Genomic DNA, 27,910 nt, shown 5'->3' on the forward strand with positions numbered 1-27,910 from the left:
TGTGCTCTCCAGCAGGCCGGCACGTAGGCCATGGGTGCCCAGAGACCCGGCCCCTCGGTGCTGCCTGGGGTGGGGCGGGGAGGGAAAGGCCTGCGGAGGAACCGCCAGGCCTGAGAGGTGAGGGGTTTGCAGGAGGGTGGGGACGTCCGGGCGGAGGGGCCCACCGAAGCCTGGGCCCGGCGGTAAGGGCCCGCTGCCCCGTGTGCTGGAGCTCTGCAGGCTGCTCTGCTGCAGCTGTGACCTGTTCTCTCCACCCGGTGAGTTCACTGCCGCGGCTCTCATCTCAGTTTCTGACTTGACCTTGCTGGGCGGGTCGGCGCGCATCCACTCAGCCAGCAGGGACATTTGCCGAGTCCCCACCTTGCACGGGTGACTAGGACACGCCCCGCCCTCTGAGCTGGGGAAGCAGAGCAGACAGATCATCTCAACCCAGGACGGTCAGAGCTATGGCAGAGCCCACCTCCCATGTCCGTTCCTGGCAGAAGGTTCTGGAAATGCACACAAAAGAGTATAGGCATAACCGGGCAGAGGGACTGGAGTCACCTTCTGAGGACGCTTGTAGGCTCCCCAGAGAGAAGGAGAGTTTTCTGGGTCAGGATCAAGGAACTCAAGGGTCTCCTTGCCTTCCAGCAAATCCCGCTGCTTTACCTTTGGGTTTTCCAGAGTCTCCCCCTCCTGCAGAGACAGGAAGGGGTGGTTGCCATAGGAACTGCTGGATGCTGCGGGATCTCCCTCCTAAGTCAGCCAGCCTCTGAGGGGCTGGCCAGGGCAGGATGCTGAGGGAGGGCACCGTGACCAGGGTGTCGGATCAGAGCTTAGGCAGGACCAATGGGGAAAATATTAGATCGCTTTTGGGGGCTCACACTTTGGGGGTCTGGGACCCAGGCGTCAGAGCCCACTCTTTTTTTTTTTTTTTGGCTGCGTTGGGTCTTCGTTGCTGTGCGCGGGCTGTCTCTAGTTGCAGCGAGTGGGGCGCTACTCTTCGTTGTGGTGCGTGGGCTTCTCATCACGATGGCTTCTCTCGTTGCGGAGCCCGGGCTCTAGGTGCGCGGGCTTCAGTAGCTGTGAGAGCCCACTCTTTTCTTCCACTTGTGGCTTTGGAGAAAGGCTGTGGCCAGCACCCCATACCCCTACTGCTTGACAGGCATATGTCCTGTGTGCACACCCCACCCCATCCTCGGTCCCCAGCCACTCGGCCCCTGTATATTCCTGCTTCTTCCCTCCCTACCCCCATTGCTGCCCTGGTTCTACACCTTTCTCTTTGCCCCCTTGCTGCCCAGGAGCCCTCCTGTGCCGCGGTCTTATCCTGCTAGACACACACACACACACACGGCCATTCTCTCCCATTACAAACCCTCCCTGGCTCCTGAGGCCCTGAGGTATCTGTGTGACCCTCTTTCTGGCTTCTCCTCTGTCCCCAGACTCCCACCTCTTCTCTGACCTGAGCCCCTTCACATGTGCTGGCCCCATGGCCCCCTGCTCAGGATCAGTTCCAGTGTGGCCTCTTCCCTGACGAAGCTCTCTCTCTTTCGGTTACACCCCTCACCCCCGACTCTGGCTGTCCTAACCCCTTGCACGGTCCTCCACTACTGCCCTGGCCACCCCCGTGGTCACTGTGTACTGATTCCTGGTTGGTTTTCTCTCTGCCTTCGGCCCTGGTCCTTATGCCTGTGCCCAGCAAGGGGCCAGGCCCAGAGGAGGTGCTGGGGGATGTATGATGGGAAGAGTGTCCCCTGTGTGCAACATTGATAAAGGCTCCTGCTAGACGAGAAAAAGTACCTACGCGCTAGGCTTGGCAACCCTGTGCGTTGATACAGTGGCTGTTTCTTCGAGTTCCTCTGAGGTGCAGCTGTGCTAGTGCAGTTAGTTTGAACTCGATGTCACCCCCTCCAGGACCTTCCTGAACCTGGTCCCCTCGCCCCCCAGGCTTAGTTTGGGTGACCCTCGGGTCTTCCTCTCACCTGTAGGACTGCAGTTAATACCAAATTCCACTGAGTCACAGGCCTCTGAGCAGAATCTATGACAACACTTTTGCTGATTTAATTTTTTTTTAAACATCTTTATTGGAGTATAATTGCTTTACAATGGTGTGTTAGTTTCTGCTTTATAACAAAGTGAATCAGCTATGCATATACATACATCCCCATATCCCCTCCCTCTTGCGTCTCCCTCCCACCCTCCCTATCCCACCCCTCTACGTGGTCACAGGGCGCTGAGCTGATCTCCCTGTGCTATGCGGCTGCTTCCCACTAGCTATCTATTTTACATTTGGTGGTGTATATAAGTCCATGCCACTCTCTCACTTCGTCCCAGCTTCCCTTTCCCCCTCCCCGTGTCCTCAAAACTACAGTGAGGTATCACCTCACACCAGTCAGAATGGCCATCATCAAAAAATCTACAAACAATAAATGCTGGAGAGGGTGTAGAGAAAAGGGAACCCTCTTGTACTGTTGGTGGGAATGTAAATTGATACAGCCACTGTGGAGAACAGTATGGAGGTTCCTTAAAAAACTAAAAATAGAACTACCATACGACCCAGCAATCCCACTACTGGGCATATACCCTGAGAAAACCATAATTCAAAAAGTCGTGTACCACAGTGTTCATTGCAGCTCTATTTACAGTAGCCAGGACATGGAAGCAAACTAAGTGTCCATCGACAGATGAATGGGTAAAGAAGATGTGGCACATATATACAATGGAATATTACTCAGCCATAAAGAGAAACGAAATTGAGTTATTTATAGTGAGGTGGATGGACCTAGAGTCTGTCATACAGGGTGAAGTAAGCCAGAAAGAGAAAAACAAATACTGTATGCTAACACATATATATGGAATCTTAAAAAAAAAAACAAAAGAAAACGGTTATGAAGAACCTAGGGGCAGGACAGGAATAAAGACGCAGACGTAGAGAATGGACTTGCTGATTTAATTTGTAGACCCTGGGAAAAACCCACGACTGATTTCATTCCTCCGCCCTGCTTTAGGAAGTGGAGCCTTTGCCGTGCTCGCGGGCGTTTTCAGCTCTCTGCTTTCACTCTGAGTCTCTTCCGGGCGTCTCCTTGTCGAGGCCTCCTAAGCGCCTCTAAGCAGCTGTTGCCGCAGTGAGATGGAACTGCCAGGCCCTTTGCAGAAGGCCTGGACGCAGGCCCACCCCCGGCCAGAAGGGCTGGCTTCGCAGGGTGCGTGAGCTGTCCTGTCACCACTGTCACCCGTTGACCTGAGCTTAAAAGCTGAGCTTAAAGCCAGCTGCTCAGAGCCGTTGAGGGCATTGCAGTCTCCCCGTCACGAGTCTTAGCAACTTATCAGGGTCACCACGTGCCACTCCGGGAAGTTGCTGATCAGAAGTGCATCAAGCTGCCCCCTCCCGTGTGGTGTGTGGTGATCCTTGGGGACTTCCTCCCATTGCAGGGCAGGGGTGGGCACGTACATTGTCTAGGATTTTCCGTGGTGGTTTGGTCAAGTTTCTACATTTCTGGGACCCGGCATTCTCTAGAATTCTCCCAAGTGAGTTCGGGAAGGGTTCTAGCGCCAACTTTCTCCCTTTGTCAGTGGCCAGTGCACACGAGCATTTTAAAATACTTGAGCCCTGCGCTAAAGATGCCAGTTTGACTTGATACTACCCAGCGCCTTTTCAAGCGATTTGGAGAGTACTGAACTTCTCTTTTTCATGGGATGTGTTTAATTTTTAAAAAATGCTTTCATTAACATTATATCAAATACCAGTTTGGAAACTGCCTCAAGGGATGCTCTCTTTGGACTGGAAATAAATGACTATAGAAAGGGTACTGCTTTGGGGCTTAAAAAATAATCTTTGCAGGCTTTGTAGAAGTTTCACTCAAAGTTTTCCTTTCTTATTGTTAAAGAGGAGGCACAAAGAGTATGTATTTTTGGCCTGGAGAATTCTTAGCCGCTTGTGACCCGAGCTGCCAGTTGCCGTTCTGCAAAGATCGTGGAGATAAAGGCAACATTGAGATGTGTTTTCTGTTGTCAGCAGGAAAAAAACCACCCTGGGCCGGGAGCCAGGGCTGGGCAGGGAGCAAGGGGGCATGGTTTGGGAATCCCAGCTGGGGGTGGTCAGCTATTCTCATCTCACCAGCTCTGGGTACCAGCCCCGGGGGCCTCATATTACAGACAAGGAAAGTGATGGCCCCCCGTTCCTCGGCCGGTCAGTGCAGGCTCCTGACCTGCCCTCTTCAGAGTATCCTGGTTTTTGAAGTTCTTTCTTAAGCCCTCTGTTCTGTGAGGCCACAAAATTGACATCTGTGCATGTTAAGTGCTTCCAGTGTGTTCGAGGCCGGTTGCCGACACCTCACAGGTGTTAACTTCCAGAGTGGTCTCTTCAGAGAGAACTGAGAGGTAACTCCCTGCCCAGCGCCCTCCGGGGGCTTCCCCTCCCACTGGGGACACCACCTTCCCAACTCCCAGTCCTGTCCTTGGCAGCTCTACACAACCTGCCCCATGTCCTTGTCCCCCTCCCCCTGAGACCCCCCGCCCCCAATGCAGCCTGTGCTCGGGGCCCCACCCGGCTTTCCCCGTTCCTCCTCCATCATTCCTGGGTCCTTCTCCTTGTTCAGGTCTCAGCTCAGATGGTGGGTCCTTGGGGAGGCCTCGCGTTAGTTCCCTGGGCTGCCCTGTAACGAATTCAAGATTGTGCGGCTTAAACAACAAATGTATTGTCTCACAGCTCCGGAGGCTGGCAGTCGAGATCAGGGTGTCAGCTGGGTGGGTTCCTTCTGAGGCTGTGAGGGAGGACCTGCCAGGCCTCTCTCCTAACTTCTGGTGTTACTGGTGATCTTTGGTGTCCTTGGCTTGTAGATGCATCACCCTGATCTCCACCTTCATCTTCACGTGACATTCTCCCTGATGTGTGTCAGCACCCAAATTCCTCCTTTTTATAAGGACACCAGTCATATGGAGTTAGGGGCCCACCCTACTCCAGTATGACCTCAGCTTAACGAATTACATCTGCAACGCGCCAGTTCCTAAATAAGGTCACCTTCTACGGTACTGACGGTTAGGACTTCTATCTAACGTTTTTGGGGGGGGACAGAATTCAACTCCTAACAGGCCTTCTCTGTTGAGTCCGTCCCACCCCCTTCCGCCCCAGTATGCTCTCTACACTGATTTTCTTCATGTTGTGACGCTTGATGGCACCTGAAATTATTTTATTTATTTGTTTATTGCCCATCTTCCTCCACTAGAGTATGAGGTCCTGAGACAGGGACCTTGGCCGTGCTCTCCACTGTTGTATCTTCAGCACTCAAGCAAAGCCAGGCACAAAGTGTTCACTCACAGGAACTGCTGAGTGAGTGAACGAATGCACGGCTGGGTGCACGGGTGGGTGAAAGGATGAGCGAACGGCTGAAAGAGCGGCCCTACAAAGCAGGTACTCTCATCATCCCCACACACTGAGATTCCGAGAAAACAAGGCCAGACTGAAGAACAGTCTTTTGTGTCTGATTCGTGAAGCAGTGGCGGTTTCTCTTTTATTTAAATCTTAAAGAGCAGAAGCAAGGATTGCTGTTATTGCGTTCTTGATGTTTTGAGAGTTTGTCAAATGAGACACGTCTCACCCCATGTGCTTTTGCACATCCTGCAGTCACGTTCTGCTCCCTGCACACACTCACCCCTGTGGCCTGCGGAGTGCCGATCTCTCACACCTCCATCACCTCGTTGGGCACGCGTGTCGTTCGGGTGGAGGATGCAGCATGCGTTGGGTACCAACTTCAAGTTTACCATCTGGGAGGGAAGTTGGCATCCAGGTCAGTCAGTGCTTGATCTGAAATCCTCGGTGGGAAGTGCAGGGAGAAAGGTGAGAGCCGGTGCAGGGTTGGGGTCGGGGGGCTCTGGAAGAGGGATGGTGGCATTTGAATTGAGCTGGCTGAGAGCTCGGATGGAGAGCCTCACCCCGTCTCAGCCCAGGCTTTTAGCTTTGGGATGGTCAGCTGAGGTGAACGGAAGCCTCTCTGTGGGGACTGTTGTCCCTTTGCCTCTTTTCCTCATCCACCCTCTTGGGTCCTTGAGGGTCAGTGTCTGGTGACTCTCCGATCCTGCATTATACTTGGTTGTAGACAGACACCCAGAGGCAGGGGCCCTCAAGACGCTCATTGTCTGCTTGGGAGGGCAAGACTCAAGCCCAGGAAGCCATGCGGGTGACTGAGGGGTGGCTCCTCCTTTGCTCTTTTGTGCTGTGCTTGGAGCCCGGCCTTTCTAGCCCCCGGAAGTTCATGGCCTGCTAGCTTGGCTGAGAACGCAGCTACTGTAAGGCCTTGGGCGTCTCGGGCTCCCTGTGGAGGCCAGGCCGCCTCTCTGCAGGGTGCACGACCTAGTGCTGGAACTGGGGCGTGCACATCACCCTGCTTGTCCCCTGGGCATGTATCCTTGTTTGCTCTGTGGCCCCAAGGCACCCTCGACTTTCTCACCCTGCCAGGCTCAGGGTGTCTGCAGCTTGTTCCTGGGACCACTTGGACTTCTGCAGAAGACTTTGATTGGGGGTTCCAATGGGCCCTGTGGAACCCCCCTCCCTGAGCACGGTGTAGGCATACTAAGCTAGGGCATCTTGGGGGTCCTGGCCCCTGGGAGCCGGGACAGCATGCTGAAAACAGAATGGGGGTGATGGCTGTGGGGAAAGGAGCAGGTAAGAGACTGGGGTCAGAAATCCCTTGGGCCTGCCCCCCGCTGGCAGTGCCCTTGGGCAAGTTACCTTGTCCTCTGTCTTCATTTTCTCAGTGCACAATGGGGATAACATTTACTTGGAGGGGTGGCTGTGCAAGTGCTCAATAAACGTTGTGTGAACGGATGGGTAGGTTGATGGGTGGATGGTCTGAGTTTCTAGCCTCAGGGAAGCATTTCAGCACATGTTAGCTGGTCTCTGGCACAGCCGGGCACTGTGCCAGGCTATGCAGGGGTCACAGGGAGGAACAGGACACAGTCCTGGACCTCAGCGAGGGCACACAGGCCAAGGAGAACTCTTTTTTCTGAAACTCACCAGTGGTGTAAGCATCATGCCTGGGGCCCAGAAAAGTCCGATCTGAACCCGAAGGGCAGTTACTGGTTGGTCTCGGAGGAAGCGGATCCAGCAAGCACTGTGACTGCTGAGGGTTTGGAGGGTCCGAGAGCAGAGAAGTCTCCAGGAAGGGAGAGATGACACTGCTCCTCGGCACCGTGCCTGCCGGACGGGCTGCTGAGGGCTCAGCCTGGCACTAAGGCTTTGCCAACACTGTCTTAAGTGCTAAAGGCAATGACTTCTCCGGCTCCTTGAGATAAAGCTGGCTTGCAGATTCCCAGAACTTTGGAGCTGCACGCAAGGGACCTTCATCATTAGGCCATTGAAGTGAGTTGGCCCTTCCTCTTCTGGGGGAGAAAGGTTATCCACGCTTCTGCCTTAACCAGATTACTGTTTGTTATGCTAGTAATTGGAGACCAGTTGCTGAGAGATTGGGGCAGTGGGTCAGGGAGTGTTGGGGCAGAGGCTGCCGGGGTGACCAGCGTCGTGCTTGGCTCAGCCTGCAGGTCTTGGTGGCCAGTCCCACGTGACCCCCAGTTCCTGAGGTCTCTGAGGGCCACTTTGAGCTCCTTTGGGAGGGAGAGTCGCTCTTGCTGGGAAGGGCCTTCGGGCTGCTCTCCCCTGTCATCTTTTGGAACCAACCCCGCCAAGAAACACGGGACTGGGGCTGCATCCTCCGAGGCCAGGCACCCTTTTGCAGTCTGTCCCTGAGGCACCAGACCTGACTTTTCTCTCGGGAGAGCCCTGCTTCTGCCCGGCGGGGCCTTTCCATGTTGCATATGGCAGTTCTGTCCCCGCTTCTCAGACCTGTGGAGAGTCCAGAGGAATAAATCAGACTTCTGCCCACTTGCTGTTCATCACGGCCATTGAGTCTGGACCTTGGCTGAGTCAAAAACTTTTCATCTAGTGACTTGCATTGAAAGTCACAGCTGAAAACACGCCATCCGCAGGGGTGAATTGAGGGGCAGAAAAGGGATGGAAGGAAAGCCCAGGTGCCCGGGGCACCCTTTGGCTTAGTGGCTAATTGTCTGGCTTTGGCAGGAGAGAGACCAGGTTCCCATGCAGCTGTAATGGGATGACCTTGGGCAGGCTACTTAACCTGTCTGTGACCCAGTGTCCTCACCTGCATCTCCTGCGGTCAGTGCTTGTTAGCTCGTCTGTGGCCCAAAGTCAGGACTCTGTGTTACTTATCATCATTAACAATGATGGTCCATTTTAATGTGGCAGCGTGAACACGTTGAGGAGTCTAATATGAGCTAGGACAAGTGACCTAGCTTTGCAGAATTCAAATTCTCGCCTGCACCTGAGCTCTTGTTAATAGTACGTGGGGGAAATTTCCACTGGTCAGTAGTAATGTGAAGACTAAGAATAGGGAAATGGAATAGCTGATCCTTTTCGAGTGCACAACTGAATAGGAAAAGCATACCTCCTGCAATTCTCCTTTACTGTCACAATTTTACACACTCACCACGTCTGATAGCAGGTGTCGGGGGGCTTTTCCCACACCACGCAATCCTGCGACACCAGCTGGGTGTCCCACGGTTTAACTCAGTTTTGACCCCAACCACCTGGAGATGAGTGTCAGATGCCACAGGGTAAGGACTCAGTCCCACAGGATGAATCCTTGTGGACTTATCAGATGCTGATTGCAAGTTTAGGTTGTTACCCGTGCTCCTGACCCCTCAAGCTGTGAGTCACAGGTTCTCATGACCCCCTCCTCTAGTTTGATTAATTTGCTGGAGTGGCTTCCGGAATTCAGGAAAACAGTGGACTTACTATTTACCAGCTTAGTATAAAGGGTTATGGGAAAGGATACAGTTGAACATCCAGATGGAAGAGGCGCGTCAGGCAAGGTGCGTGGGAAGAGGCTTCCGTGCCCTCTGAGCAACCCATTCTCCCAGCCCCTCCACGTGCTCACCAGCCAGGACGCTGCCTGAACCCCGTACCTGTGGAATTTTCTGTGAAAGCTTCATCACAAAGGCATGATTTGTCACGATTTCATTTTCCAGCACCCCCCCACCCCGCCAAAGGATAGGGAGTGGGGCTGAAAGTTGCAGTCATGGCTTGATCTAATCATGCCTTAATCTTGCTGGTGACCCGCCCCTATCCAGCCCACCAAGTGTTGCCCCATCAGAATAAAAGACACTCCTATCATCCAGGAAAACCCCATTTGAGGACAGGCCTGTGTGGTCACCCCCCTCGGAACCTGAGTTTTCAGGCCAGAAGCCTCGTTGTCTGGGCACCGGTGCACGGCTCTTGCACACTTGCTCTGTGTTGGGCTCTGTCCTAAGTAATTTACACACATTAACTCGTTCAATTCTCACAACAGCCTGAGCTGGGGACCCGTGAGAGCGACACAGAGCTTAAATAATGTTCCAGGCCTCATAGCTTCACAGCCACTCCTAACAAGACCCGGCTGCCGAGCATGGTTGTGAAATGGTAACCACACCTGCCTGATGTCCTCACTGGCTTCACTTGCAGCCTTTGCAGTTGAGAGGTCAGTTACAGCCTGTCTGGGTGTTCAGAGAAGTGTAGACTTTTTTTAGCAGCCCAGGCCTCTGGGTAGAACACCGTGCATGTTGCATCCAGAGAGGATGAATGGCCCCGAGCGTGAGCAGGGGTGGGAGCCAGTTCTCCCGAGCCCCCAGCCTCCCCGATGAACCTGCTTCTTTCGTATCTGGCTGGTTATTGATCACGTCAGGGAAGCACGTGCGGGAGTTTGGGAGCAAAGGGAGAGCTGGAAGTACAGCCCAGAGAACCCTCCAGAGAGCTGAAACCCTCTGCCTTTGATCTCATCTTGGCACCCCCCGCCCTTCCCCCATCCACACTCTCCCCTCTGGGGACTGTATTAGGGCAGACTAACTGCCAAAGCCGGCAACCCCAAATTCTTAGTGGCTTAATGCACTGAAGATTTATTAGTTGTTCATACCACAGCCGAATTCGGGTCCCCTAGGCATTAGAGCCTTCCGCTGGGTCCTCGGCTTCCAGCCTGCAGATCAGGCATGAGAGAAGGGCGGTTATGGGCCACCCCTCACCCTACCCCCCCTGCCCAAGGTGCCATTCAGGGACCAGTGCTGTAGGAAAAGCTATTTTTGCTGAGGTGGTAGCTTAGGGCACCTGAGGCATTTGGAATTGATAGATACAGGAGAGGATTTAATGCAGGTGAGTCCTGCATCTTTGCAGCTGCCCCCTCTACCTGGATTACACCTCCCTTCCGCCGCCCATCTCTGGGGGTCCCATTCTTCCTTCTCCCCTCCATGGCTTGATCTGGACACCTCCTCCTCTGGGAGGCTATTTCAACCCTCTTAGCAGAAAAGAGTCACCCTGCTCTATGGAAAGTCCCTCCTTCTTGATCTGCGTTGTTCACTCTGTTCTTTAAAACTGCCAGCGCATTTAGCAAACGTTTACCGAGCTCTTGCCTGGAGCCCCGGTTCTAGGTCCTGGGGATGCCAAGCCCCAGCCCTGGTCTTTGGGGATCTCACGGTCGTGTGGAGGAGACAGAGGGTTAATGAAATGCCTTTATACTTGGAAGTTACAGTGCAATCCTGGAGGGATGTGCAGAGAGTCCTGGGGACACGGGTGAGACGAGGGAGCCATTATTCTTCCTGTTTGGGGAGGGGTGAGTTCAGAAGTCTGGAAAAGGATTGACCTTCTGAGCTGGGACTTGGAAGATGAGTAAGAGCTCACATGTGGGCAGGGGGATGTGGGGTGGGGGACATTCCAGGCAGAGGGCTCGCTCTGGCAGAGGAGCAGAGCACTGCCCTGTGCAAGGTCTGGGGCAGCTGGGGCTGCATCCAAAGTGAACAGAGATGTTCCTACGGCCGCCTGAGGCCCTGAGTTGAGAGGGCAGGGGTCGTCGTCTGTGCCTGGCACACAGGAGGGGTCCAGAAAATACTTGTCGAATTAACAAGTGACCAAGCAGAAGCAGGAACTTGTCTGGAGGGCTCATGTGCCACATCTCTAAACGGAATGTTCTCATCCAGCCCTGGGAGGTGTAGTTACGACATCCTCATTTTATGAATAGGGAAACCGAGGCACAGAGCAATTAAGTGACCTGCTCCAGCCCAGAAGCATCTGAGCCGGGAGGGGTTTCCAGGCGTCTGCTGTGCCCATTATCCCATCCTGTCTTCCTGCACCAGGTGGTGGGGAAGGCAGGGGTAGGCGGAGCCCAGCTCACCTTGGGTCCGGGCCTGGGCATGATGGGGTTGCTTGTTTCGGAGGCCAGAGGTGACTGTTAGGCCACCGGGGTCCGCGGGCCTTTGTCCCATCTCCTCCCAGCCCTCCCTCCACCCTAGTCCGCCTCACTGCCTTCTTCGCCGAGGAAACAGGGGGCCCTTGTTTGCTCCGAGTTCTGAGCGCTCACAGAACAGCATCCAGCATTGGCCTCACAGGATGGCATGAATTGGAAACGTGGCGCCTGCAGACCTCCTCTGGCCACGGCAGGCGGCCCTTTCATCGGGACACCTTGTGACTGGCTGAGAGGGACCCTTTCTGAGGAAGAGAACAGGTCCCTGGGAAAGTGCCCTTTTCTGCGAACAGAGTGTGGTCAGAAAAACAAAATGACACAACTGAAGTGAGTTCACTTCCACCCGAGCCCCCACCCCCACTGCATGTGGGGAATGAATCCTCTGAGGTGCCTCCCCCGGTCCCAGGGTTCCCTTCTGTGCAGCACCCTCCATCTGAGGGCCCCTCGTCTCTGACACCCTCCCTCTCTGAGGGTCCCCTCTTCTGCAGTATCCCCCTCCTGAGGGTCCTGTCTTCTGCGGTCCCCCTTCTCTGCAGTGTCCCCTCCTCTGTGGCACTGCCTCCCCCTCCTGAGGGTGCCTCCTGTGTCATCCCCCCTCTGAGGGTCCCCCCCTCTGCAGGGTCCTGGGTTCTGTCCCACGTGCGCCCAGAGCCTACTGAGTACCACTCCTGAGGATGCAGCCCCAGAGGGCCTTCTCCCCCTTCCCAGCCAGTGGGGAGAGACTGCCGGCTCCTTGGGGTAGGCCCCCTCAGGATGACCAAGGCTTGTCTGGTCCCTTGAGGAAAGGCGGTGCTGGAGGGCCTTTTAGAGCCACTGGCAGCTCTGCTTGGGCCCCAGCAAGGATGCTGCAGCAATGCTGAGCGGAGACCGTCCAGGCCTGACGTGTGTCCTGATTGCTGTTCTCGTGAAAGGGTTTCACTGGCACAAAAATGCTTGGAAAATACACAAAGGAAGGTGGCCGGCTTCCAAAACTCAACTGTTTACCTTCAGTGGGGCGGCCGGGAACGCGGGGAGCTTATTTTCCAAACAGCCCACGGTTGTCAGGTCTACAGGCCTTGGGTGATGCCAGGCGAGCCTGAGCTGAGGGCATTTCCTGCCCACCTCCTTCCCCAAACGCACTGGGACGCCAGGTTCCTCTCAGGGGCTGACTCTGTCCCCTCTTGCTGCATGGGAAATGTTCCCTCTGGGATGGGGTTTCTGAGGCCCGGGGCGCCCTGCCCAGCATCACCATGTGACCCAGTTCTCTTCCATCCGTGGCTGTCTTGGTCTGAAAATATTGGCCTCTTGTTTTGGTGCCTGTCACAGTGGAGCCGCGGTTACAACACAAATGGGCTTGTGTCTGTGGCACCTCTGAGAATGAGGTGTTCTTTGCCCCTGTTCCCACTTCCCACTGGCTGCTCTGCCTTCCTTCCAATTCTGTTTTATTCTGGGAAGTGGAGTTGGATGGAATGTAATAATGAATCCGCGGACAGAACCGGAAAGGTCCTTGGAGTTTCCTGTTTTTTTATCCAAGGGGAAACTGAGGCCCAGGGATGCTGCTAGGCTTTTGCACAGGCCCCAGGACACCTAGCAGCTTGGCTGCGGGCTGAGCCCATTGGTGTCACTGTTTGTCCAGGCCCCAGCCGGGCCATCTCCCACCTGTGAGGCCTTGCCCAGTCATTTTTCCTCCTGGGCTCTAGGTGTCCTGGTCTTTGAAGGGGGACCGTCACCCCCGGCTCCTGGCTGTGCTGTGAGGACAAATGCCGTTTCCCTTCCCTGTCCAGGAGTCCCAGAAGATGGGCAGCTTCTCAGCTGGTCTCATTTTTGCTGTTTTGTACACAGGCTAGTCACCACGGGGAAGGATCGGTGTTCTTCAGTATTTTCTTTTGGTGAAGTCCATGGGATTTTTTTTTTTTTTTTTTTCCAAATAGGTAAAATCCCTTAACATCTTTCCTGGCAGACAATAAAAAAGAGGAGTTAAGGATATCAGCAGAAAAGAGCTGGCACATTCCGAAGCCTTAACGGAAAAAGAGTTTAAATAAGGGAGGATGGCAAGGTGTGGGCAGGGTCAAAGGAGCCAGCGGGAGGTGGTGAGGTACCCCAAGAATGGCGGGCTGTCACCACCCCAGGCCTCAGGGGACTAGGGGAAGGAAGAGCTTAGAGACAGTGGTGGTCTTGGGAGAGGGGCTGCCCTGCGCAATGGGGACGGTGGGAGCAAACAGCCAGACTCCTCTCCCCTCCTCCTCTCCCATCTTCTGCTGGTGCCTCCAAATGGCCGGACTCGGCCAGCAGCCAGAGGACAAGGCAGCCGGTGGTCGTGGCTGTAGAGGACAGCCTCCCATGGCACAGAGCAGGCATGGGGCGTGGGACAGGCGCTGAACGACAGGCCCGGCTTCAGCTCTGGCTCTGCCTTCTCACCGTGAGGTCCTAGGCAGGTCTCAGAAGTCTGTGTTTGTGGGATTGCTTCTCACTGTGTGGTTTGAAAATGAAAAGAAACGAACGGACATACGTTTTTAGCACAGTGTCTGCCCAGAGCTGTCACCGTGATTTCTTTATGAATGACTTTGAAACAAACAGCCAGGAATCCCGGAGGGAGGCCCCCCTGGGGGTGGGGCTGAGGGCAGGGATGGGGCTGGTGGCTGTCTCCGGCCTCTGCTGAGGCCACCCGGGGGGGTCAGCCAGGTGCCGGGCTGGCGCCGTCTCCTCCAAGGGAGCGGGCCGTGCAGCTGGTGGCGGCCGCGTGCCGGGCGGCAGACATCTGGCCAGTCAGGAAGCTCGGTGTCAGGCGGCCCCGGCTGTTGGCAGGTGCTCCTGTCTTGGGGGTCAGGTGATGCCGACTGTCTGTCAGCCAGCAGCTCTGGCTCCCCCGGGGCCCGATCTTCCCAACCCCATGCTCTTGAAAAAACAAACACGTCCCCCAGTGGAGCAGGGCGAGCCGTGCCTCAGGGACCCCAGGCAGCCCAGTGCCCCCTGACTTTGTCATCATAGGCCCTGATCTCAGTGTGAAGTGCCAGCTTCTGGTCTCTCAAAGCAGCAGCTCTTAGATTCGCGCAGATCACAGCTTTGCCGAGACTGTGTGTAGATTTGTGGAGAGAGCGTCCGCTTGGATCTCAGTTCAGGTCTGGCTGTGTGACTTCAGTCGTTGGACTTGACCTCCCTGAACCCTGGTGTGCCCACCTGAAAAACCTGGGTGGTAGGGCAGCTGCAGTGTGGCCAGTACATGCTTTCACAGTGACTCTCCCCTGACCCACAGATACTTCGTCACCCTGATTCCACGTGTGTATTTTCTGTGTCCCGGGCCGCTTGGGGCTCGGGGACAGAAGTGTAAACACAGGGCCTGCCCCGGAAGGGCTCCAGGCCCTCAGCGAGTTCATCCCATTCGTCCCGTCCTGTCCCACGAGTGCCAGCCCCCTCCTGCCCCCTCGCCGTGCCGCGGGGACGTGCAGAGGGGACGGGGTAGACGGGGCAGCGGGCCCAGGAGCTGAAGTTGTTCTTCTTCTCTGTGTCTCCCGCTTGCAGCTGAACCTTAGCCGGCCAGTCGAGGAGCAGGGCCCCCTGGACGTCATCATCCACAAACTGACCGATGTCATCCTCGAAGCCGACCAGAACGACAGCCAGTCCCTGGAGCTGGTGCACAGGTTCCAGGTGCGTGGAGGGGTGAGGCGGAAGGCCGGGAGTGGTTCTGTGCATTTCTAAAGCCGTGGAGCTGTCTTGCCGCGTACTGTGTACACACGGCTCTGCCACTGGCAAGAAGACATGGGCTTGTGGTCGGGCACTTCCCTGCCGGGGCCTCCGTCTCGTCGGAGGCGAGACGAGATTGAACCAGGGCACGGTTGGAACCCTCTCTGCCCTCTACGCTTAGAGACCTGATTTACCGATCTGAGCGCTGCAGAGTCCACACGTGCCTTTGCGTCCTCAGCGACACACAGCCGCAGCCACAGGTGTTGAGTTGGCACAGGGGCGGAACCCTGTTGCCACCCCTGGAGAAAGGGACCCCCGAGGGCCTTTGAACTGGAGCGGCTGCCCTTGGCCCCTGAGTCCTGCCTTGGTGGAGAACCCCTCTCCGAGCTCACGGCTTTGACTCTGTGTGCCCATCTCTGAGCTGGGACCAAGTCTTCTTGGCTTTTCCCTTCTCCCTTCCCCGTTTCCCCAGTAGCCTGGGTCCTGACCCCACGGTAACCCGCCCGCCACCTTAGGGGGTGCTGCCGTTGCTGCCGCTGACTTGCCCTGTGTTTTCTGTGTTGTGGACAAGTGTGTGATTCATTCCTCAGGAAAGCGGCTCAGGGGTCATGAAAAACAAGGTCATGTTATCAGTGAAAATGCAGCCGAGAGAGAGGGCCTCCCTGTGGGAGGGATGCTCGAGCCAGCACTTTGCAGTGTGTGATAACTGGAGGGTTGACGTCCTGTCTTTCTTTATCAGGACAAAGGGGACTCTCATCGCCACATAGTAGCCCTCCTGCTGACAGCATTTTCTTTCCCCCATGTGTCCAGGGTCGGTGACCTCAGCCTCCCTCACTTCCCTGTGGCTCTCGCCCCCTCCTTGACCGACTCTGCCGTGAGCAAGTGGCTCCATGAGCCCTGGTGGCCCGTTTGTGGCCCTGCTGGTGTCCCCTCCCACTCCTCCACGCAACTGGGGAGGTGTGCTGTCCACACGTGGTGCCCTGCAGGGCCTTTGCCTGGCCAGCAACCTGAAGTCTCTTCCGCTTCCATGGGGCTGGGGGGCCGTGGGGAAAGGCGTGTTTGGGCTCCTCTGTGAGCTCGCCAAGCCTCAGTTTTCTTATTTGTAAAATGGTGTTAGTACCAGGAAAACCTCATACCGTGTTGGGAGGAGTAAACAACACCATGCGTAAGAAGTGCTTCACCCGGTGCTCAGGCCCCAGCGAGTGCTTAGTTGGTGGTCGATACCAGTGTGATCACATGACCCCCTCGAGCCTTAGTTTCCTCTTCTGTAAAATGGGGTTGCTGCTAGGTCCTACTTCTTAGGGTGGGCAGGTTGCTATGAGAAGTAAATGTCTTGGAGTATGTAGAAGTGTCTAATGTTTGCTGAGTTCTTACAGCTGCTCCCACCGCTACTGCCTGTGTCATTACTTTCTTAGATAAAGGACGGGGAGTTAGGGAACAACCAACCCTGGGGGGCCTCCCATCCCCTGCTCCCCGCAAGCACACCCACAGCCCACGGCGCAGGGCAGGCGGTTCCTGAGCACTGAAGGGGAACTTGGTCCCCTGTGTTCCTGCTCTTGTGCAGAGGAGGTTGGAGAGCGTGTCAGGCGGGACGTGGGGACGTGCAGCTTCAAGGGTTTCAGCCACCGGCTGCATTTCCCAGGGAGGTCTCGGCTGGGTCCCAGGAGTCTGTCCCACCCAGGGCACACACAGCAGCCGGCCCTCAGATGCCTGAGGTGACCTCAGGATAACCTTCCAGCCTCAGTATCTCCGGGATAAATTTTCACTGCCGTCTGTGCTTGAGCATGAAGCGGATATCTGCTAAGGCCGGGACGTTTCCTCTTTTGTGAAGAGCACAATCCTTTGGGGAGAAGGGTGACAGGCTGCACTTTGCACAGGCCCCGAGAAGAGAGGAGAAGGGCAGGGGCCGGTGGAGAGAGGGACTGAGAGGTGCCAGGTGAGGCCTGCTCAGCAGCACGCAGGCCATCCTCCCGCCACGGGGCCCCGGGCTGTCGGCGCTGACCTGGTCTTCCCACCCTGCGCGAGATACGAGATTCAAGTTCAGAGCCAGGCCATAGACTGACACTTGACCTTGACCGTGCCGTTGTTTTCAGATTCCTGTTTTAATATTTATTCTCGGGACATGAACAGGGAGGCACGGGCTTAGGTGTGGGGAGGGGCCCAGGGTCAGGAGAGGCAGAGGGACGTTCAGATTTCAGAGACTGGGAAGCGGGGCCCCAGGCTTGGGTTTGCAAAGCTGGCCTTTCTGCATTTTGTTGTAAGAAAACGGAGAAAGGTGGTTTGCCCCAGAAGGGGCTCAGCTCGAAGGGCCTTCACCAAAGGCAATATTCGGGTCCCTGGGGAAGCGGCTTGGGGCTGTGTGGGTCAAGATAGATGAGTTTCTGAGATGTTTCTGACAGCCCTAGAGCATTCCGCCCATGGGATGCTTCCGTTAAACCTCCAGGACCCAGGGATGGACAGGAATTCTCAGAGCTGAGAGGTTATGCTTTTTTTCTGGCTGCCCTTGTGGACAGGTTGGGGGTTGTGTGTCTGGAGCTTATGCAGATCACTAAAGATGGTTGCCATAGAAATCAACTCCCAAGCTGCCACCTCCCTCCCCCCACCCCAAAAGAAATATTGTCCTCAAGAGGGCTTGGCTTGGAGAATCATCAGGATGATTCAGTTGTTTTTCTGCGCCAAGGTTCTTGTGGAGCCGACAGCCTGGTGCCGCCGAGGCTCTGCCCGAGATTCAGTTATCAGGGAACAGACCTGGGCAGAGGTCCCCTGGGGGCCAAGTCCATCGGGGCGAGCGGTGCTGGGGTGGTGGGAGGGTCTCCTGGCCTCTAGAGCTGCTTCTTCAGGGGAGCAACGAGAGCCTTCTCACTGTGGCATCCAGGGCCAGCTGTCAGGTGTGGCCCAGAGGGTGAGGGGGGTGGCCCTTCTGCTGCTGCCCCAGAATTGCTAGAAGCGTTATGGTGACTGTATTCCATGAGTCAGGTGGTGCCGTCTAGGTGGATCTTCCTGGGGTTTCCCTGAATGAGCTTGGAAGGAGGAGGTATGAGTCTAAACTGTCACCTCTCCTCCCCATCTTCATTAGCTGGAAGGATGTTAAGTGTCCCCCAGATGGCCCCTGGACCCCCTGTGTGACCACAGGGACAGCTCCCTCTGCGGTGGCACACTGCTTGCTGAGCACCATCCACAGGAGCTCCCAGCCCGGAGGGGAGGCCTCGCGAAACAGGAACTGCACTCGCGGACCCCGGAGTGATGAACTAGGAGACACGCAGACCTGATCCCCGCTCGTCCTGACTAAAAACTCTTTCACACCTTTTCATTGCGATGATAGTGAAGACTGTAGCCTCTGACATGGCCCGTGAGGCCTGCAGTCTGGCCGCGGCCTCCTTCCCCGCCTCCCCAGCCTCACCTTGTCCCACCCGCCCCTTCCTTGCCTTGCTGGCCCTCCTGCAGCAGCTGCTCAAGCTCTGAGCTCTTTTCCACCTCAGTGCCTTTGCACAGGACGTTCCCTTAATTGGAATCCGTCCCCACCCCCAGCTCTCAGCCAGGTGTCCCTTCCTCAGGGATGTCTCTCTGATTACCTGACCTAGGATACATTCCCTGTCCCAGGCCCTTAAAACTTTGCACCTTTCCTTCCCTCCATTTGGAAGTTTGTCATTCTCTACTGGTTGCTTCTGCCAGTCTCTCCATTTGGGGGTTAGCTCCGCAGGGGCAGGGATCACGTCTGCTTCAAGCTCCCCGGGTATCCCCTTTGCCGCACACAGTGCCTGGTACGTAGGAGACACGCCTACGTGTCTGTGAAGTGGAAGAGCATCGTGGGTGCGGGGCTGGTGCAGGGCGCCCAGGCGGGTCAGGGGAGGGAGAAAGTGGCTCCAGTGGGTAGCTGGGAGGGGGCGGGGCGGGCTCACGAGGCAGACAGCGCCGCCTTTTGGGTGCACGTGGACCTCCCTTCGGATGTGGGGACCTGCAGGACCATAAGAGTGGAGAGAGTGCTTTTCACACCAGGCTGTGGGGCTTGGACTTCATCCTGAAGGCTCGGGGTGGGAGCGATAAGATCAGATTTAACTGGAACGAGAAGCCCTGCTTAGGAGGGGGAATTGCCAGTGCAGGTTGAACTCCAAGCAGTGGGGACACCGTGGTCATTGGAACCTGGCAGTTTTCTGAGATGGAGAGGGACTCATGCCATCAGAGGCTCAGCAGTGCCCCCTCCTCACTCCAGGGCCCCTGTGGTCCTGAGCGTTCCTTGCTCAGCCGTGACAGGCCAGCCTCTGAGCGGTCCGGCCTGGCCCTCCTGGGCCCGTGCAGGACGATGCCCCGCCCCCTCACCTCTGGGGTCCCGTCAGCTGTTTGGTTGTACGAAGTGGACCTGGGAGGGTGCTCTTCCCTCGCCGCGGGGATGTCGGCAGAGAACGCACACTTTGCGCGTTGGTTCTTCGTCATCATTGCCTGAAAGGAAGTAGCACTTCAGTAGCCCAGCTCCCTACCCCCTACCCCTTATCCTTTTAAGAAACAAGTTTATTGAGATATGATGCACATACCGTACAATTCACTCTTTCAAAGTGTACCATCCAGTGGTTTTTAATGTATCCACAGATGTGTACAACCATCACTACAGTCAGTTTTAGAACATTTTCATCACCTCAGAAAGAAATGCTGTACCCTTTAACTGTCACCCCCCGCCCACCCCAGCCGTAGACAACCACCACTTTCTGTCTCTACAGATTTCCCTGTTCTGGACTGTAATATGCATGGAATCATATAATACACCGTCTTTCGGAATTCCCTGGTGGTCCAGTGGTTAGGACTCCACGCTTGCACTGCCGAGGGCGCGGGTTCGATCCTTGGTTTGGGAAACTTAAGATCCCACAGGCCACGTGTAGAGGCCAAAAAAAATAGACAGTACCATCTTTTGTGACTGGTTTCTTTCCCACAGCGTAATGTTTTTAAGGTTCATCCATGTTGTACCGTGAATCTGTGCTGCGTTCCTTTTCATGGCTGAATAATATTCCAGTGTATGGCTAGACCACATTGTGTCTGTCCAGTCATCAGCTGGTGGACAGTTGGTGGTTTCCACCTTTTGCCTGTTATGAAGAACACTGTCGGAAGCATTCATGCGCATGTTTTTATGCGTACGTGTGTTTCATTTCTCTGGAGTATACACCCAGGAGTGGAATTGCTGGGGCAGGTGGTCGGTTGAGGAACCGCCAGACTATTTTCCCTGGTGGCTGTGCCATTTTAGATCCCCACCGCATATAAAGGTTCCAGTCTCTCTACATCCTTGCCAACACTTATCTGACTTTGATTTTGGCCATCCTAGTGGGCGTGCAATGGTATCTTGCAGTTTTGAATTGGTTTAAAATTTCCCTGGCAGCTAATGATGTCAAGCATCTTTCTGCGTGTCTGTTGAACACTTGTATATCTTCCTTGGAGCCCTCCTTATACTCTGTGTGCAAATGTCTAGAGCCCTCAGATTTGCCTTTTTCCTCCTCCAGACTGTTGGGCGCCCACAGCAGGGTGGTTAGGAGCGCTGATAACTGGAGCCCTTGCCTGGATTCAGAGCCAGCCTCCCCACTGCTTGCCGGCTGGCCTTTGGCATGTGCTCAGTTCCCTCGTCTATAAAAAGTGGACAGCCGTCGTCCACACCTCCCAGGACTGTGGGGGGACTGAGTACGTTAACACGTGTCCAGACCTCAGAGCACTGATGATCCTCGAGGCGAGAGTTGAGAATCTGCCGGGGCCCGGCCCCGGGGCAGGAAGCGGGCCCGCATGTGGCCCGCCGCTCCCTGGCAGTGTAGCTGCAGGCTCCAGTGTCCTCCTGAGATGCTGGAGGACATCGGAGGGGGTGACTTTCAAGACCCCTCCCTCTCCATTCTGTGGGGATTGGCTCGGCCGCGCTGCAGTAACGAGCAGCTCCTGGGACCCAGCACAGGCCTCCTTCTACCCTGTACTGCACACCCTCCGAGGGCTGGCTGAGCTCTGCTGCACGTCTGGGACCCGGATAACGGGCAGCTGCTGATGGGTCGTGGTGGCCGAGGGAAGAAACCTCAGTGAAGCTCGTCCTGGTTCTTAGTTTCTGCCCCAGAGTGACACAAGCTGGGGACTCCTAACATTTCAGTGGCCACACGGGTCCTCCAGGCAGGGATCAGGGACGTAGGAACCGCCTGCAGGCCGGGGAGCCGAACGTGGTGAACAACAATACACAGGGCCCTTTTCTTTTAAAAAATAAAAAAGACGCTTCAACCAGTTAACATGCGTGATGCCCTCGGCCCCAAGTGCGTGTAAGCGTTCGCCACTCTTACTGTTAGCGCCTGGCGTGTGAGAACACGTGTAAAACACTCTGCCCGGCTGGAGCACTTAGTGACCACTCAGTTGTGTCGGCTTGTTATCATACCCTGACGATAGTCTAGCAGCCTTATCTGTGACTGTCGGTTGCAGCCAACTTGAGAGTGCTTAGAGAAGTCAGTGAGACAGTGATTATGAAAGTGTCCCCAAGTGAGAGTTGTGCTGTGGGACAGGGGGGTGGAAATATGGACTGTCCTTAGAGGCAGGGCCGGGTGGCCTTCAGGGGGACTTTGGATACTGTGCCTGGCTCCACCCCTCACCAGCTCACCCACCTGGGCCTCGGTTTCCCTGCCTGCCATGCCAGGAACATGCCAGGATGCCAGCAGAAGACGGTGGCATTGAGAGCAGTGGTACCCAATCCAAAAGGCCGTCGCCGTGAACAGCGGTGATCACCTCCAAGACCACAGCTCCGTTTTACTCCGAGACCCCTCTGGCTCCGAAATGATTTCGCAGCTGTGTTGACTCAAACCCTGTCGACCTCAGATATTTATTGAGCAGCTGCCAGCACGGGGCTCTGTACTGTGTGCTGTAGGCACCGAGGGGAAGCAGAAGGAACAACAGTTTTTGTTGTTGGAGGCTTTCTAATCTGATTAAGAAGATGACGTCTAAACGTATCAAAAGTTAAGTGAGTTTCTGTCTGTTTTGGGGGCAGTGCCTGGTGGCATGTGGGCCTTCTGGACGGGGGTCAGAGCCCAGAGCACCAGGGAGTGATTCAGGCCGTCACCATGGAGCCGCGGGAGAGGCCACTGTTTCCCGAGCACATCCCACGTGGCCCTCTCTGCCTTGGGCACTCCACATCTTGTATCTCATTTGGTACTTACATCAATCCATGGAAAAAATGGAATTACTTCCCCATTTTTTTAGGTGACAAAACTGAGGCCCAAGGAAGTTTAAATCACTTGCCTACAGCCAATCAATAAGACGGCGGCTTGTGCTCTTTTCAGATATGCTTCAGAGGGGCTTTGGCCGGCAGCGGACGGACCCCTGGAGGGTTGAGAGCCAGTGGTTCCCGGTCACTGTCTAGCATTGCTCTGACATCTTTGGTGCCACACGATGATAAAATGTTGGCCGGCAGAGGCCAGGGGAGGCAGAGCTGGGTAGATCTGGTGGCCCTGGCCCAAGGACAGATCCTGTCCCGGGGAGGCCGTGAGGTCAGCCTCCCCATGACTGCTGCCCTGGGTCACGAGGCCCCTCCTCCCATGGCGGAAGTGGCCGCACAATCTGCCCATTGTGCGCCCAGGCCAGGCCAGCGGGCAGTGGCTGTGAATCTCTCATTCTGCCCCAGGGAGCTTGGGGCCATTTAGGGCCATTGAGTGTCTGCAGGGCCTTTCCCTGTGGAGGGGGAGGCCAGCCCCCCAGGAAGATGCACAGCTTTATGGCCCTGCCTGTTACCTGCCCAGAGCAGAGATGGACTTTGTACAGCACTAGGTGGGGCGGTGGGAGGGACGGCCACACGGAAGCCTGAGCTCACCCGGCGCGCTGGCCGTGGTCCCTCTGTGTGCGCGTGGACACTCACCATTTCACAGGTCAGGGTTGGAGGTCTGCTGGGTTTTAGAAATACTAACATTTGCTAATAATACATTTTCTCAAAGTCATAGGGAAAACTTGTGTATACACATCATTTCAGGGTTCCTTAGTTTGGCCCTGTGGACGTGTTGGGCTCCTCGAGTACCAGTATCTGGGTTTTGGAGATTGGGAACTCCCGCCAAGAGGTCTGTAGTCCTGTGGGTTCTTTATTTCAGGAACATCTACGGCAGGAACATCTCTTTCACTCTCCTCTTGGCCTCTTTGGGGCCATGACTTCCTGACTTGCTTCTGTGCCACCCATGTGGTCTTTGTGCCCACGATAAAGGCCCATATGGTTTCTTTCGACTTTGTGTAATAAATCACAAAGTCTCTCACCAGCCAAGAGTAAAGCTGCTCTGGTGGGCCACGGGCTGGGCCTCCACTGACCTCCATCCTCTGGAGACGGACAGAGTGAGCCACGAGGACCTTCTGTGAGCCCCTCCCACGCTGGCTGGGGTCCGTGCCCCCTGCCTCAGGCCTCACACACTCCCTGACTTCCAGCCCCTGACCTGGCCGGTATCTCTCAGTCTCTCCATTGATCCATGAGATCATTCATCAAATAACCACTGTGGCATTCATTCCACAAGTCTTAATTGAGCACTTGCTGTGTGCCAGGAATCCTAAAAGACATCGCAGATACAAAAAATAGGACAGATCAGGTGGATGCAGCCCCTGTCCCCATGGAGTGTGTGTGTGTGTGTGTGTGTGTGTGTGTGAGTGTGTGAATGTGTGTGTGTGTGTTGCTATAGGGGAGGCAGGGTTGATGCTGACAAAACACAAGTAAATGGAAAAGCAACATAGTCTCCATTTATGGTAAGTTCTAGGAAGAAGAAAAATCAAGACCTGTGATAACAGGGAGGGTGTTATCACCTCTCTGAGGAGGTGACACTTGAGCCGAGGCCTAAAAGGCCTAGTGAGCAGGGGGAGGGAGGGGAGCAGGCCGAGGGGGCTACGTCTGCCAGGCCCCTTGGCAAGACGGGCACAGAGGCCTGCGGACCTGGAATAGGCTGGTGCAGCTGAGCGCAGCAGCGGCGGGAGAATGTGCGGACCGAGGGTGCAATGGCTGCCACTTAGAAGAGGGCTGAGGTGTGCAGCAGGAAGTGAGACAGTTGTCGCAGCACTAGGGGTCATTGCCAGGGTCACGGCCGGCAGCAGTAGCTGTCTCTGTTCTCTGTCCTCCTGCAGCCAGAGGCTGGGAAGGTGGGGTGGCTTCGTGCAGGGGTGAGGGGCCCAGGCCTCCCCCGGCCCAAGTGGCCCCGCGTCCCAGAGTTCAGCGGCACACTGCGAACTCTGCTCTGGTTCCAGACGATTCCTCTCTCCCCGCCAAGAGTGCTGGGGTGCCCCAGGTCCTGGCTGTAACCTTGCTCACCCAGCAGAGCAGGAGAGGGAGCCTGCAGGCCTCGGCGAGACCTGCGCGGCTCTGGGAACTGAGAGTCGGACCCTGGCTGGAGGGCTGTGGCCCCGGCTGGGCGGGCAGAGCTGGCCTGTGGCTGGGATCCTGGGAAGTGGCCTGAAGGCGGGGGCTGCTCCACGGGCTCACCTGAACAGGTGTGTGGAGAAGGCGCGCGGGGTTAAGACGGGTGCTTAAGGGGTGAGGGGGCTGCTGCTGAGCCGGGGTGGAGCCGAGCTCCTGGGACCAGGCAGGCCCTGTCCGGTTCTCACTTCGCTCAGCTGGCAGCTGTGACACCTGGTCACATAACCACTGGGACCCCCTCCGGTCCCGACAGTGACCCCTGAGTGGCAAGGCCAGCCTGTTCTGGTTTAGTGTCAGCCGTGAGGAGATGCCTTCTCCTGGCTGGCACCCAGCCATGCAGATCCCGCCCCAGTCCCGGAGGCGGTGTGTGGCCAAGGTCTCTCTCTGTTTGCCTGAGGACCTGAGTAGTGCCCTGGCACTGTGACAGGGCATGTGACATTTGTCAGGTGCGCAGCCTGGCCGGGCACCTTGCCAGCCTCCTGCTGACGGGAGGTGGAGAACACAGAAGTTTGGTGCTGCGGTCTGGGGACAGAAAGGGAGGTATTGTTCTAGTCGGGGACCTGGAAGCGGGGGCGAAGGTGTTTGTTGTCTCAGATGGTAAAGTGTTCCGTTTCCTCCCCGCCCCCTCTTCCTCAGCGTTCGGGGTTACACTTTGATGGGATTGCTTTTCTTCATGGACTTGCTGTGAGCTCTGTCAACAACAGTGTGTCGTCCCCACGGGGACCCCGGTTTTCTCTCCCAGATGGCTGAGCGAGGCGCGTGTCACCGCAGACCGTCCGGGAAGGTGACTCAGGCGGATGGACAGTCGTGGGTGGCATCCGGCCTGGGGATGGGATGGGGGTGCCTGTGACCTGGATGCCACTGGCGGGCACACTGGGGCGGGTGTGCAGGTCACACACCCAGGATGCTCGGGCCCAGCCCCGCCTCCACAGGTGCTCTGCTTCCCCCACCCAGCCCCTCATCTGGAAGGGGTTTCCCTCTGCTCCGTCCGTGGCGCAGGTCACATCCAGTTCATTCTAGAGCCTGGCGCCTGGGTGCTCCAACCTCTTCTTGTCTTTTCTGAACCCCTGGTTCTGTGACTTTTGTTCACCAGCAGGGACAGTGGGGGGTTATTGCTGGCGTTCTGCTCCCAGGAAGCTTCCCAAACGCTCCAGTGTTTCTCCCGCCTCCTGCCCCCGGGACAGTGAGTTTTACCAGCCTATTCATGCACTGTGGTTCTGGTGGATTCCGTAGGCATGGCCTGGCCTGTGTCCCCTCTGTCTGGCTCTCTGCCGTCTGACGTAGGTAACACGTGCACATGCAGCAAATTCAGGGAGTCTTTTCCCACCCCTGCTGCCCAGCCAGCCCATCCCCGTCCTGGGGGCAGCCACGGTTGCAGCAGCCTGGAGCCTTTGTGGGGGAGTTCCGTGTACATGAGCAAAGACGGTCTTCCCGTCCTCACACAAAGCCATTGTTCTGTGTGATCTTTCTTGGAAATGATTTCATATCAGTCCTTCCTTCAGGCTGCCTTATTCTTTTTAATGGCTGCATAGTATTCCATTAAATGGCCTTAAATCCTTTTCTTAACCATTTCTCTACTGATAGACACTTAGGACATTTCTGATCATGTTTTGGAAACATGCTGCAGCGATTAAATATCTTTGTACATATATCTTTGTGTGCACATGTATGGAATTATGTGGGATAAATACTTAGAAATAGAAATGCTGAATTTACGTAGTCTTAATTTTGGTTGTTGCCCAATTTCTCTCCATAGAAGTTGGGCCAATAACACTCCCTCCAAGCAAGTGCTGGCCCATGTCCCACCACTTTGGGAGGTGTTTCTAATCAGTTGAATTTGGCCAAGTTGCAGAGAATCGGAGAGTGCCGGGACCGTAGCAGTCCCCTCCTCATCCTGTTGTTTTTTTCCGTGGGGCACTCAGGGCCCTGGGAGGGGCAGTGTCTGGGCCACCTTGCTCCTATCTGGTGCTCGTGCACCTTTCTCCTCTGTACTCCCTGTGCTAGAAGGGCCTGACCACCTGGGCCTGAGCTCGTGGGCTGAAATAACGGGTCTGAAGAGCAAAATAGGCTGAGGGGCAAATTGCATCGTCATTTTCCTTTCAGCAGCTCTGCCAGATCGGAGACAGTATTGTGCCAAAGGTCAGGCAGCATCTCAGTCCTTCCTGAACGGCGAGGCCCGGCGCACGTGCCCCCAAGGCCAGCACTGCGCCTGACACACTGGCAAGGCCTCGTCCCTTCCGAGCTCGGTCCCTTGGCCTTGCACACCGCTAGACGGGTCACCGCCAGACTCAGAGCTGGCTCGTCACTCCCCGCCTCAGGACCCTATTGCTTTAGGATCAAGTCCAAGCCCCTTGGCTGGTCTGTCTCCAGCTGCCTCTCCCGCCTGTCTTCACCTATGTCCACCTAGCCACGCGGGCCCCTCACCCCATGCCTCTGCTTTTGGAATGTCTTTTCACGTGTCCCATGCCTGTGATCCTTTGTGGCTCAACGTCATTGGCTTCCAGGAACCCTCTCTCCTCTCCTCTTCCCCGCTCCCCCACCCGCTCCCCCATATGGCAGCCCTGCCCTACTCTGTTATCACCAGTCACCCCCGCATCTCTGTCCACTTACGAGCCCCCAGTGAGGGTGGGTGGGAAATGGCCGCTCTGAGGCTGAAGAGGTGACCCCCTCCCTCCCAAACACACACACGTCCGTCAGGGGCTCTCACCCTCCCTGGTCTCATGCTGTCTGGGAGGCCTCAGGCTAGGCGCACAGACACCTGAGATCTCTCTGGAATACAAACGAGGGTTGATTAAGACCAAGGCGTCTGCTGGGTGGGGAAGCCCAGCTCTCGCCGGGAGCCATTTGAGGAGAGTTAGAGAAGCGGTAGTAGGTGAGGACATGCCGTCTACACGCCAGGCTGAGTCTGTGAGGGCTGGAGAGTCATCTGGTGACTGCAAAGGACAGTCTCAGGGTGTGTATGGGCTTGGTTGAGCTAGGGAGTGGGTGTCTGTCGCCGGCGTGGAGCCGTTATCTGTCACTCGTGCGCCCGTCCTGCTGGCCTTCTTCCCTCTGCTGTGTCCTGCCGCCCTGCCAAGGTTGTCCTGTGCAGTCACAGTGCTGTGCACCTGCTCGAGGGCAGCAGGCCCTGGGCTCCCATGTAGCAGTCTGCCTCCATCAGGCCCAAAGAGCTTTCTTTCTCTGTTCATCATGTCACAGAATCAAAGAATCCTGGAACTTAAAAGTCAGAAAGGATGTTAAAAATACATTATTCCGACTCTCTTGTTTATAGACGAGAAAACTGAGATACAAATAACTTGTGACCTTCAGAAACACACATAAAGTTAATGGGGATTCCAGGACTTGAACCCAGATTTCTAGACTCTGCCTTTGCCTTAACTTTCACAGTGCCTCAGGGTCCTGGTGCTGGGGTCGGGACTGCCCCGGTGCCGCAGCTGCCCTGAAAGGGGTGGTCTGCCAGTGATTGGAAGGCAAAAGCCTTGGCTGGCTGGCTGTCAGGGACAGTTACACAGGTTGCGCACTGAACAGCTCAGTAGGCTGCAGATGGCTCCCTGTGTGGCTGGACTCAGCGGTCCTGCCCCTAGTGTGTACTGGATGGCGCCACGACCCTTTCTTGGCTCCT

The 27,910-nt window shown here is 55.9% G+C and overlaps 1 protein-coding gene across 2 annotated transcripts in view; it reads left to right on the plus strand.

Annotated features, from left to right (window-relative positions):
* ITPK1 (inositol-tetrakisphosphate 1-kinase) overlaps positions 1-27,910 on the plus strand; it is a gene marked incomplete at its 5' end in the record, with an annotated part of 212,149 nt that overhangs the window by 130,560 nt on the left and 53,679 nt on the right. For both annotated transcript variants that reach the window (XM_082451339.1, XM_082451340.1), the window contains one exon: positions 14,754-14,879. In XM_082451339.1, coding sequence (XP_082307465.1) covers positions 14,754-14,879 — 126 coding nt within the window. The remainder of the gene's footprint in view (positions 1-14,753; positions 14,880-27,910) is intronic.

Source organism: Balaenoptera physalus (genome assembly GCF_965194825.1).
Source record: "Balaenoptera physalus genome assembly, chromosome: 2".
NCBI lineage: Eukaryota > Metazoa > Chordata > Mammalia > Artiodactyla > Balaenopteridae > Balaenoptera > Balaenoptera physalus.